At 51.5% G+C, this 12940-nt stretch overlaps 1 protein-coding gene across 1 annotated transcript; it reads left to right on the forward strand.

Moving 5' to 3' along the window:
• The first annotated feature begins 5314 nt into the window (after positions 1–5314).
• On the forward strand, positions 5315–12685 carry LOC119351009. The gene is made up of 4 exons (XM_037618581.1): positions 5315–5476; positions 5591–5671; positions 11145–11203; positions 12604–12685. The coding sequence occupies exons 1-4, from the start codon at positions 5315–5317 to the stop codon at positions 12683–12685; spliced, it is 384 nt and encodes a 127-aa protein (XP_037474478.1).
• Positions 12686–12940: the final 255 nt, after the last annotated feature.

Genomic DNA, 12940 nt, shown 5'->3' on the forward strand with positions numbered 1-12940 from the left:
CATGCGGGTATTTAAAACAGGTATGACGATCGTTAGCAAAGACCACCTGGGTATTCCCTTGTACGTCCGAGCCCCTAGCTTTCTTGGCGTATTCGTCCCGCTATGGGTCTGGTGAGCAGGTTTATCAGAAAAGGCCTTGAGAGGTGAAAACCCTGAAAGAAAGAGAAAAAGTGAAGGTATGCGGATCCAGGAGCGGTTGAGCCGCATTGCGGGCCGCAGTCTAGTTGTGCCTCCGTCCATGCCCATGGTATTTTAAGTGCGTAGTTGTGTACGCACGACACAAATTTCGCCACTTTATTGGGGCTGGGACGAAGACCGGATTGCAAGCTGAGCTATGGGCGAGCCGGATGGTCCTGTTGTAGAGTAGCGTGGACCCGCTTAACGGTGTCCGGGGGTTTTATTGCCGAATTGATGTTTTGCCTAAGGAGGCTATTATGTACTTCTGCTGCAAGGGCCGCGGTGTGCTCCTCAGTCCGGAGGGAGCGCTCCGTATTTCCATTGGCTGTTATAACACCGTGAGGTCCGGGCATCTTGAGCTTAAGGTAGGCATAGCGCGGCACCGCACTGAAACGGGCAAATGCGGTTCGTCCGAGCAGTGCGTAATAACCACTGCGGAAGGAGACGATATCGAAGAGTCGCTCTTTGCTTCGGAAATTATCCGGGGATCCGAAGACCACTTCCAGTGTGACTGAGCCCGTGCAGCGGGCCTCTACACCTAGTATGACACCTTTAAAGGTGGTTTTGGTGGGTTTGATCCTTGAGGGATCAATACCTATTTTGTGCACTATATCCTGATAAAGCAGGTTCAGGCTGCTACCACCTTTCATAAGGACGCGTGTGAGGTGGAATCCGTCAATAATAGGGTCAATCACTAGTGCGCCTGAACCGCCGTGACGGGTACTAGTCGGATGGTCCCTTCGATCAAAGGTGATCAAACAGGTGGACCATGGGTTGTATTTTGGGGCGACTAGCTCCATCGCGTAGACGTCCCTTAGTGCGCACTTCCGCTTCCTTTTGGGGATATGAGTAGCATATATCATATTCACTGTTTTCACTTGGGGAGGAAACTTCTTCTATCCCCCTGTGTTCGGCGGCCGGGGTTCCTCGTCGTCGTCACTTGGCGATCCATTTTCCTTGTTTTCAGTATTTAACTTGCCGGCCTGTTTAAAGACCCAACATTCTCTGTTGGTGTGATTGGCTGGTTTATCGGGGGTGCCGTGGATTTGACATGGACGATTGAGTATGCGGTCCAGACTGGATGTGCCCGGATTATTTCTTTTAAATGGCTTTTTCCGCTGACCGGACTTAGAGCCAGTGAATTCGGCATTGACGGCCGTGTCTTCAGCGTTATAGCCATTATTTCGACACTTGTGACTGTTGCGCCGGGACTTGCCGTTGCTATCTTTGGCTTCAGAAGTGCCAGGTTTGCTTGAGGTGCTGTTGCTACGAGCTAGCCAGCTATCCTCGCCCGCACAAAAGCGATTCATGAGCGTCGTGAGGACTGCCATGGACTTCGGCTTCTCTTGGCCGAGGTGTCGGGCGAGCCATTCATCGTGGATATTATGTTTAAAAGCCTTTAGGGATTCGACATCCGGATAGTCGACGATTTGGTTCTTTTTAGTTAAGAACCGAGTCCAGAATTTTCTGGCTGACTCTCCGGGCTGTTGGATTATATGACTTAGGTCATCGGCATCCGGAGGTCGGACATAAGTGCCCTGAAAGTTGTCAAGGAATGCATCTTTCAGGTTCTCCCAACTGCCAATACTATTTTCGGGCAGACTATTTAACCAGTGCCTAGCTGGTCCCTTGAGTTTTAGCGGGAGATACTTGATGGCATGGAGGTCATCGCCGCGGGCCATATGTATATGGAGTGAAGGAAATATGCCCCAGAGGCAATAATAAATTTATTATTTATTTCCTCATATCATGATAAATGTTTATTATTCATGCTAGAATTGTATTAACCGGAAACATAATACATGTGTGAGTATATAGACAAACATAGTGTCACTAGTATGCCTCTACTTGACTAGCTCGTTAATCAAAGGTGGTTAAGTTTCCTAACCATAGACATGAATTGCCATTTGATTAACGGGATCACATCATTAGGAGAATGATGTGATTGACTTGACCCATTCCGTTAGCTTAGCACTTGATCATTTAGTATGTTGCTAGTGCTTTCTTCATGACTTATACATGTTCCTATGACTATGAGATTATGCAACCCCCGTTTACCGGAGGAACACTTTGTGTGCTACCAAACGTCACAACATAATTGGGTGATTATAAAGGTGCTCTACAGGTGTCTCTGAAGGTACTTGTTGAGTTGGCGTATTTCAAGATTAGGATTTGTCACTCCGATTGTCGGGGAGGTATCTCTGGGCCCTCTCGGTAATGCGCATCACTATAAGCCTTGCAAGCAATGTGACTAATGAGTTAGTTGCGGGATGATGCATTACATAACGAGTAAAGAGACTTGCCGGTAACGAGATTGAACTAGGTATTGAGATACCAACGATCGTATCTCAAGCAAGTAACATACCGATGACAAAGGGAACAACGTATGTTGTTATGCGGTTTGACCGATAAAGATCTTCGTAGAATATGTGGGAACCAATATGATCATCCAGGTTCCGCTATTGGTTATTGACCGGAGATGTGTCTTGGTCATGTCTACATAGTTCCCAAACCCGTAGTGTCTGCACTCTTAAAGTTCGGTGACGATCGGTATTATGAGTTTTTGTGTTTTGATGTACCTAAGGTAGTTCGAAGTCTCGGATATGATCACGGACATGACGAGGAGTCTTGAAATGGTCAAGACGTAAAGATCGATATATTGGACGACTATGTTTGGACACCGGAAGTGTTTCAGGAGGTTTCGGACATTTACCGGGGTACCGGGGGGTTACCGGAACCCCCCCGGGAGTATATTGGGCCTAATGGGTCTTAGTGGGAGAAGAGGAGGGGCGGCCAGGGCTGCCGCGCGCCCCTCCCCCTCTAGTCCGTATTGGACAAGGAGGGGGGGGGGCTTTTTCCTTCTCCTCCTCTCTCCCTTCCTTCCCTTCTCCTACTCCTACAAGGAAAGGAGGAGTCCTACTCCCACCCCCTTGGCGCGCCCTCCTCTTGGCCGGCCGCCTCCCCCCTTTCTCCTTTATATGCAGGGGCAGGGGGGACCTCTAGAAACACAAGTCGATTTGTTGATCTCTCCCAGCCGTGTGCGGTGCCCCCCTCCACCATATTCCACCTCGGTCATATCGTAGCGGTGCTTAGGCGAAGCTCTGCGTTGGTAGCAACATCATCATCGTCATCACGCCGTCGTGCTGATGGAACTCTCCCGTGAAGCTTTGCTGGATCGGAGTTCGCGGGACGTCATCGAGCTGAACGTGTGCTGAACCCGGAGGTGCCGTACGTTCGGTACTTGGATCGGTCGGATCGTTAAGATGTACGACTACATCAACCGCCTTGTGCTAAAGCTTCCTCTTTCGGTCTACAAGGGTACGTGGACTCACTCTTCCCGCTCGTTGCTATGCATCACCATGATCTTGTGTGTGTGTAGGAAACTTTTTGAAATTACTACATTACCCAACAATAGCATCCGAGCCAGGTTTATGCGTAGATGTTATATGCACGTGTAGAACACAAGTGAGTTGTGGGCGATACAAGTCATATTGCTTACCAAATAGATCGCTCCGTTTTCTCGATTTCTACCCTCAACTCTAAACACGAGAGAGTTCATCACAATTAACCACCCAATAAAGGAGGACAAAGAAAGATGATCGCATCTGCTTTGTTTTCCAAACATGGATTGAAAAAACTATGCAACACACTTTCATAATGAACTTGTCAAATTGAACTACTATATCTTTATTTACTCCAAACTTATCATGCATGCCTGTGATGTAATCTTTGCGAACACGTTCACAGAAAACCAACACCAGATCGACTGAGGAGATACATAAGTCACCATCGTTGCTAGAAGCAGTCGGGGTGGACCCAAATATTTGACGTTGTCAAAAACGGCTCCGGGAGAAGAGGCTCCGACGTGTCGGCCTCCAGATCGTGGACATACACGTTCCCACGCCGGACCACCGGGAGTGGCCGGAGAATCCTATTAGGGCCGCCGACCTTATCTCTCTTCTCGTCGTCCGGCGACAGGAGATACGCCTTCCTTCCGTGCACCCCTCTGACCACGAAGCAGCGCTGGCCGCTCATGCAGGACGACAAGAACCAGCCGGTGCAATCAAGTTCCTCCTTGGCCAGCGGAACCCACTCCCCGCGGTGCCGGTCCAGCTTGCTGAACCGGAACTCGTGGTAGCACGGCGGCGGGCAATGGATCCTCACGATCGTCGTCTCGTCCGCCAGGAAGAACTGACTTCCGCGGCCGACGTTACGTCTCCCCCACCCGGCCGCGCACGTCACCCGCCAACAGCGGGTGCGGAGGTCGAGCGTGATGGCTCTGCCCATGGGGTCCACGTAGCATACCTCGTCGCCCCCTACCATGGCACCGTACGTAAACGCCCCGAAGTCCCGCGCGCGGCTCGTGTACCGATAGCTCTCCCACTCCCCGGCGCCATCGGAGAGCCTGCATACGAGCAAATGAGGGTGGGCTGGCTCGCGGTCGAAGAGCACGACGGTGCCCGGGGCGCCGCGGGCGACGGAGAACACGGCGGCGATGTAGGGACGGACAGGCATGGCCGGCAGGTCGACGCGCCGGCCGGTGCGTGGTTCGGCCAGGTACGGCTTCAAGTCGCCGGGGAGCATGAGCACCCAGCCTCCCGCGGAGTGGATGCACGACGCGTGCCCGTAGCCCGCGCCGCTCACCGGCAACACCTCCCCAGTGCGGGGGTCCATGACCGAGATCGTATCTGGTTCTGAGCTCCCATCGGCTGTCGGCGACGGCGGCCTGAACAAAACACGAGGGAGCTTGGCTGCGGCCGTGCCTTCGCATGGGATGAACGGCGAGCTTGCCTCTGGCTCTGAGCCGTCCATGGCGATGGACGGCGACGTCCGTCGTAGTCGTAGCGGCACTTCCTCCCTCCAGAACCACAAGGCGGTAAGTTAGTATATATGGATTAACACCAAGTCGAGGCCTAGTCGGACAATAACTCAAAACTCGCACGGACAATAAGCAGCTCTTAGATTCCTACTCGAACATGGCCACATTGTTATGTTAGCATGCAATCTATATCCATCCATCTGGCCTTGCACGCTGCTACACATATACTCTTAACTCTCTCTTCTCGATCGGGACACCCGCGTGTTGCAAACTTGCAATCTAGTCGGGCAGTAGCCTAGGGTTCGACTTGGAGCGACGATGGCGCGAAAGAGGAAGCTTGAGGCGGCGCCGGGGCTGGACGAGGCGGACCGGACGCTCCACTCCGCCTTCGGTGACGCCGCCAGCTCCGTCTCCCGGCTCTACTCCCAGGCCATGGCGCAGCAGAGGCACGCCTCCCGCGCCGGCGAGCTCCACGCCCTCGTACGTAAACCCTACCAGACCTCACTTTTCCATGGTTCTTCTTCTTCTTTCTATGATCACCGCACGTTCGATCCCGTGCATGGTTCTTACCTTACTGGATCATCGTCGACGCAGGAGAAGCTCTCCCAGTGGATCCTCAGGAGGCGTGCGGAGGAGCCGACGCTGACGGTCGCCGACATCATGGCTCACATACAGGTACGTACGTACACAATCTGGAACACTGGTTTTGAATGCAACAGTGACAGCCTCCAGTTGAGATATGTTAGACTATGTATAACTTCTGTACCTATGTACGTATTGTAACACAACCATTATATATAATGAGATAAGCCACCCCTAGAGGGTTGTGCTGGTTCCCAAAACTTATTGTCTTACATGGTGTCACGCTAGGTTACGATCGCTTCCGCTTCTAAACCCTAATACCCGCACCGCCGCCGCAGCCGCCGCCGCCGCCGCGCCACCGATCGCGCCGCCGCCATGTCGAGCGCCGCCACCACCGGTTCCACTGCTGCGGGCTTCCTCCCGGCCTCTCTTGCGGCTCTGCTCAACCTCCCGCTCGATGCCGTCTCCGTTCCGGCTCCGATCGGGACAAGGAGCATCGGCTCCGTCTTCTCCACGCCGCCGGCGCCCTCGCTCGGGCGTGACCTCGTGGTCCACACCGCGGCGCCGCCGTCCGCTGCGGATTCCGCAGGCGTCGTCCCGCCGCTCCTGCCGCGAGCGGATCACACCGCCCCGCTGGCGGGGTTGGCGGCGTCCGCCCCGGCCGCGGGCCTTGCGGCGTCCGCACCGGCCGCGAGCTTTGCGGCGCCCGCCCTGGCTGCGGTCCCGCCTCCTCCCGCATCGGCTTCGGTGCCTCCGGCTGCCTCCATGGTGTTTGCACCCCAGGCAGCCTCCTTGATGGGATCGTCTTCGCCGCCGCCGTTTCACTTCGGTCATCTCATCACCATCAAGCTCTCCGCAGACAACTACATCTTCTAGCGTGCGCAGGTTCTCCCGCTCTTGGGGAGTCACTACCTGCTAGGCTACGTCGACGGATCGCTTCCCTGCCCACCCGCGTTGGTAGACAGCGTGCACGGTCCGGTCTACAATCCGGCCCATCGCGTCTGGACGGGGCAGGACCAGGCGAACCTCTCCTCCATCCAGGGGTCGCTCTCGCCGGCAGTTGCCGGCCTTGTTGTCTTCGCGAAGACGTCTCATGAGGCCTGGACCATCCTTGAGCGCACCTTTGCAGCGCAGTCCCAGGTTCGTGTCTCTGCACTCCGTCGTCAGCTTGGAGAGTGTCAGAAGCTTGACTCCACGACCACTGAGTTCTACAACAAGGTCAAGGGCCTTGCCGACACATTGGCCTCCATTGGACAGCCCCTCACCGACTCCGAGTTCAACTCGTTTATTGTCAATGGTCTTGATGAGGAGTATGATGCCTTAGTCGAGATCATCAACGAGCGGGGTAACTCGACACCCATGTTGGCACACGAGGTTTTCTCTCGGCTTCTTCTCACTGAGCAACGGGTCGAGACTCGCCGCACCAGGGGCACTGGCTCTCTCTCGGCCAACGTCGCCACCAAGGGTGGCCGCTCTTCTTCATCACCCTGGTCTCCCTTGGGGCTGCCACCGTCGCCCGCCTCGGCCCCCCCACCTACTGCGACCTTACCAGGGGCTGGCGGTCCACGTGTGTGTCAGCTTTGTGGCCGCGATGGGCACTGGGCCTCCAAGTGTCATAAGCGCTTCCAGCGAAGCTTCCTTGGTCTTGGCAATGACGGCAAAGATACACGCAACAATGCCCGTCAGGTCGCCATGGCTGATCGTCCCGCACCGCAGAAGCACCAGGGACACACTTAGTCCTACTCCATCGATCCACACTGGTACATGGACTCTGGGGCGACAGAGCATCTGACCAGCGAGATGGGGAAGCTTCACACTCGTGAACCCTATCATGGCTCCGACAAGATCCACACCGCCAATGGAGCAGGTATGCACATCTCTCATATTGGTCAAGCATCTCTTCTCACTAGACATGCCAATAGGAGTCTTCAGCTTCGCAATGTTCTTCGCGTTCCATCTGTGACCCGCAATCTTCTTTCAGTTCCTAAACTCACACGTGATAATAATGTGCTTTGTGAATTTCACCCTTTTGATCTTTTTATTAAGGATCGGGGCACGAGGGACATTCTTCTTAGTGGGCGGTTGTGCCAGGGCCTCTACCGTCTGGAGCATCCTGGCGTCGCTCGCGTTTTCAGTGGAGTTCGGGTCTCTCCGTCACAGTGGCATGCTCGTCTTGGTCACCCGGCCACACCTATTGTCCGTCATATTTTGCGTCGTCATGAGCTTCCTAGTTTGTCTAGTAATAAAGATGTAGCAGTGTGCGATGCTTGTCAGCAGGGGAAGAGTCATCAACTTCCTTTTTCGGAGTCCAGTCGTGAGGTGAAACATCCGTTAGAACTTGTGTTTTCAGATGTATGGGGTCCTGCTCAGACTTTTGTCAGTGGTCATAATTACTATATCAGTTTCGTTGATGCTTACAGTCGCTTTACCTGGCTTTACCTTATTAAACGCAAATCTGATGTGTTTGATATTTTTGTTCAGTTTCAAAAACATGTTGAACGTCTTCTCAAGCACAAAATTGTTCATGTCCAGTCGGACTGGGGGGGCGAGTATCGCAACCTCAACTCCTTCTTTCAGTCGCTTGGGATAGCTCATCGTTTAGCATGTCCACATACACATCAGCAGAATGGTTCAGTCGAACGTAAGCATCGTCATATTGTTGAAGCTGGTCTTACTCTGTTGGCCCATGCATCTGTTCCGTTTCGGTTTTGGAGTGATGCTTTCACCACTGCATGCTTTCTCATCAATCGTACTCCTACTCGTGTTTTAAACATGAAGACTCCCATTGAGGTTCTCCTTAATGAACAACCTGATTATAACTTTCTCAAGGTATTTGGGTGTGCTTGCTGGCCGCATCTTCGTCCATATAACAAGCGCAAGCTTGAGTTTCGTTCTAAGAAGTGTGTTTTCCTTGGCTATAGCTCTCTTCATAAAGGTTACAAATGTCTTCATGTTCCCACTAATCGTGTCTATATATCTCGGAACGTCGTGTTTGATGAGCATGTTTTTCCCTTTGCCAACCTTCCTGTGTCCACTGTCGAACCACCATCCCTGCATTCATCCTCTGTTGCTTCTGACCAATTTGATGATGTTGCATACTCTCCTTTGCTGTTACCTAACCATGGTGCAGGAACCGGACGTGGAGCTCGTTTGGAGCTGTTGGAGGATTCACCATCATCATCGTCGTCTTCTGGTGGGCATGTCGATCGCCCTCTGTTGCATGGCATCGATTCGCGTGCCCATGCATGGTCACCCGACGAGCCCGTCGCGCCGAGCATCTCCACTGCTCGGTCTGCTACGCCAGTGATCGCCGAGTCTCCAGTGGCTCGGCCTTTTTCGCCAGCGGTCGCCGAGTCGCCCGTGGCTCGGCCCGTCACGCCGTCTTCGCCCGCGGCTCGGGTCCTCACGTCGCCTTCATCAGCGGATCGGCCCGCGACACCGGCCGCGCCACGGCCCACTATGCCGAGCTCGCCATCGGCCCGGTCTGGGATGCCGGAGTCGCCAGCTGCTTCGTCTGCTCTGCCGGTTTTGCCGGTGGGCCGGCCTTCTTCGCCGACTGAGTCCGAGGCTACCGTGCCTGGCTCCTCGTCACCGGCTGACTCGTCAACGTCGCCGTCCTCCAGCCCGTTGCAGGCTGCTTCGTCGACCTCGGTGGTTCCTGTGTCTCGACCACATACACGCAGTCGCAGTGGCATTTTCAAACCTAAGGAACGTACGGATGGTACGGTTGCTTGGTTGGCTGCTTGTTTGGCTGCTGCTGTTGCGGATCCATCTTCTGAGCCTCGCTCATATCAGGCTGCCCTGCGCATTCCACATTGGCGAGAGGCTATGGAGCAGGAGTTTCATGCTCTTCTTCGTAACAAGACATGGACTCTCGTTCCTCCACCACCACGGGTAAATGTTATTGACTCAAAATGGGTATTCAAAGTGAAGAAGCATTCGGATGGATCTATTGAGCGTTACAAAGCGCGACTTGTTGCTCGCGGTTTTCGGCAGCGTCATGGTCTTGACTATGAGGACACCTTCAGTCCTGTCGTCAAGCCTACCACTATTCGGCTTCTTCTCTCCATTGCTGTTTCTCGTGGTTGGTCCCTTCGTCAACTTGATGTGCAGAATGCTTTTCTACATGGATTTTTGGAGGAAGAGGTTTATATGAAACAGCCGCCTGGTTTCTCTGATCCTGATCGTCCTGACTATATATGTCGTCTTTCCAAAGCACTATATGGTTTGAAGCAAGCTCCTCGTGCCTGGCATGCCCGCCTTGCCTCTGCCCTTCGTGCTCATGGGTTTGTGCCGTCCACTGCTGACACTTCATTATTTCTTCTACAGAAGCCAGAAGTCACTATGTATCTTTTGGTATATGTCGATGATATTATCCTTGTCAGCTCTTCTCAGTATGCTGCTGATGCTCTTGTCTGCTCTCTTGGTGCTGATTTTGCGGTCAAAGATCTTGGGAAGCTTCACTACTTTCTTGGAGTTGAGGTCACTTCTCGTGCTACTGGTCTTGTCCTTACGCAGAAGAAGTACTCCTTGGAGTTGTTACAAAAAGCCGGCATGCGGAAGTGCAAACCGACCACCACACCCATGTCGTCTACCGACAAGATAACAGCTGTTGATGGTGAGCTTTTGTCTCCTGCGGATGCCACAGAGTACAGAAGCATTGTTGGTGGACTTCAGTACTTGACGATCACGAGACCAGATATCTCTTATGCTGTTAACAGGGTTTGTCACTATCTTCAGGCTCCCAGAGATACTCATTGGGCTGCTGTTAAACGCATTCTTCGTTATGTTCAGTTCACCCTGACTTTTGGTATGCATATTCGGCCGACTTCCTCTCGGGTCCTTTCGGCCTTCTCTGATGCAGATTGGGCTGGTAGCCCAGATGACAGGCGATCCACGGGGGGTTATGCAGTATTCTTTGGCTCTAATTTGATCGCCTGGAGTGCTCGGAAACAGGCTACTGTGTCACGTAGCAGTACTGAAGCTGAGTACAAGGCTGTGGCTAATGCTACTGCAGAGATTATTTGGGTGCAGTCTTTGCTTCAGGAGTTGGGTTTGTCTCAACCACAACCTCCTATTCTTTGGTGTGATAACATCGGTGCTACATACCTTTCTGCAAATCCAGTATTTCATGCCCGAACGAAACACATTGAAGTTGACTATCACTTTGTACGGGAACGTGTATCATAGAAGCAACTTCAGATCAAGTTTATCTCGTCTAAGGATCAACTTGCAGATATCTTCACTAAGCCTTTACCACTGCCATAATTTGAGGCTTGTAGGCGCAATCTTACCCTTCTCAGTTCTTTAGAAAGTGGCTAAGATTGAGGGAGGGTGTTAGACTATGTATAACTTCTGTACCTATGTACGTATTGTAACACAACCATTATATATAATGAGATAAGCCACCCCTAGAGGGTTGTGCTGGTTTCCAAAACTTATTGTCTTACAAGATACATAACTGATAACTCAAATTAGATTGATCTGTCCCTCGGCGCACGCATGTGTATGAAATGGTTATGAAATCCGATGCTTAATGTTCTTACCAACATTATTTGTTTGGCAGTGCGAGATGGAATATGGCGGAGGCAGGGACGCGCAAGCCGCCCCGAGATCAGCACACCGGCAGCCGGCTCGGGGAGGCCGGAGCGGCGAGGACGGCTTTGCAAGCTCCGACGACACCACCGCCATGGACGTGGCCTGATGGAACCATGCATGCGTTGTGGCACGACAAAGATCGAATACAACAATCCGAATAGATGGACAAACGGCGTACTACCTTTTTTGGGTTACGTAGTTGAGCTTGAGCACATGAAGCGTTGGTTTTTCTCGTGTACGGAAGTAAAGAGCAGCCGGCGGATAAAGCAATAGTTGCAAGTATTCCCTCCATTTCTGTCCGTTTCTTTTTACTCCACGTGTAAGGTTTGTGTTAAGTCACTCTTAACCAGCAAATGTCAACCGGGAAGTATGGCAATTACGAATGATTTGCATGGCAATTTATGTTGGCCGTGGGTGGCATGTTTAGTTGGCAAGCATGGCAAATCCGTCTCGGTGCAATTTTTTTATGCCAGGATGTGTGCACAAAATAGATTCAGACGAGTTCAAAATAATTCTGCCTTCATGATCCCAAAATAAAAGGGCGTGATTCAAATAATATACATAAACATATTCATTGTAATGATTTTGTAATGGGTTTCTTCTATTTAATAGAAAAATAAAATTGCAGATGTGTTAAATGGGCCATGCAGTGGATTGACCTTTTCAATCACGCCCCAAGCTCCCACCACAAGTCGTATATTAGAGAACCTTGGTGACCACTTACATCAAAATGACATGATTTCGGTATGGTTGGTACCCAAAGGTGAAGTGGTGGAAAGAGAAGCCACGGACGTCTCACCGATGGTTCTCACCCCTTCAGTAGTGATGGAGGCACCATTAGGACTTCCATATGCAAATCTTTCCACCACTGCTGGTCCAGCCAATGCATTCATATTGCCAGCTTGGCCGGCTAACATCCTAACAAGCTCCGTGGATGCATAAAGCTTATGCTTTTGCGAGTTGAACAGAATTCGGTTTGGAGAAGCTCTACGGGCTCGGTAAGATGTCAGTTGCTCTGTTAGGACATCTCGCTCTAGGACGGTCAAGCCATAAATTAGACCACAATGCTCTAATACCAGTTGAAAGGATCGAGATAGACATATGGGGGTGAATAAGGACAACTACATTTTTTTCTTTGATTATTAGCAAGTTTAAGCTATTGGGAATATAAAGGTGTGCCTAAACAATTGCTATGATGAAATAAACATCCTATATGATGCTTGCAAGGCCAGTGACTAAAATAAACCACAAATATTGAGTTAGGGTTAGAGATAATTGTAGACCCTAGAGATGATAATGTATTTCGATATTCACTTCCTCGGAAGTAATCAAATCACCTCATGGGGGATGGGAGTTACCATGAAGGAACACCAAACACCACGAAGGCTCACCATATTATCCTTGATATATCATCACGAAGACGATTACCATCCACTAGTGGTAGACCCTGAGACGGCCTTCAAACCTTTACAAACTTCGGGGGTAAATCAGAAAACAATTCTTTACTGAAAAGTCCAATAGCCTAGGAGTCTCCAGCCTTCAAGAGTGAATTTGGTTGCTTAGGTCCAAACAGAGAGGAGAGGATTTGGGTGGAATCTCTCTCAAATCTCTCAAGGATTCCCAAAGAAATCTTCAATATCGAGTGGGAAATATGAGCGAGAGCATTTCTCAGATGTAGGTCAGTGTATCTACCTGGTCAACTAACCCAGTAAGTGGTGAGTGTTATTTATAGAAGGGAAATGTGACTATTTTATGGCTGGAATT

The sequence above is a fragment of the Triticum dicoccoides genome, chromosome 1B (assembly GCF_002162155.2).
Source record: "Triticum dicoccoides isolate Atlit2015 ecotype Zavitan chromosome 1B, WEW_v2.0, whole genome shotgun sequence".
In the NCBI taxonomy this organism is placed as follows: domain Eukaryota; kingdom Viridiplantae; phylum Streptophyta; class Magnoliopsida; order Poales; family Poaceae; genus Triticum; species Triticum dicoccoides.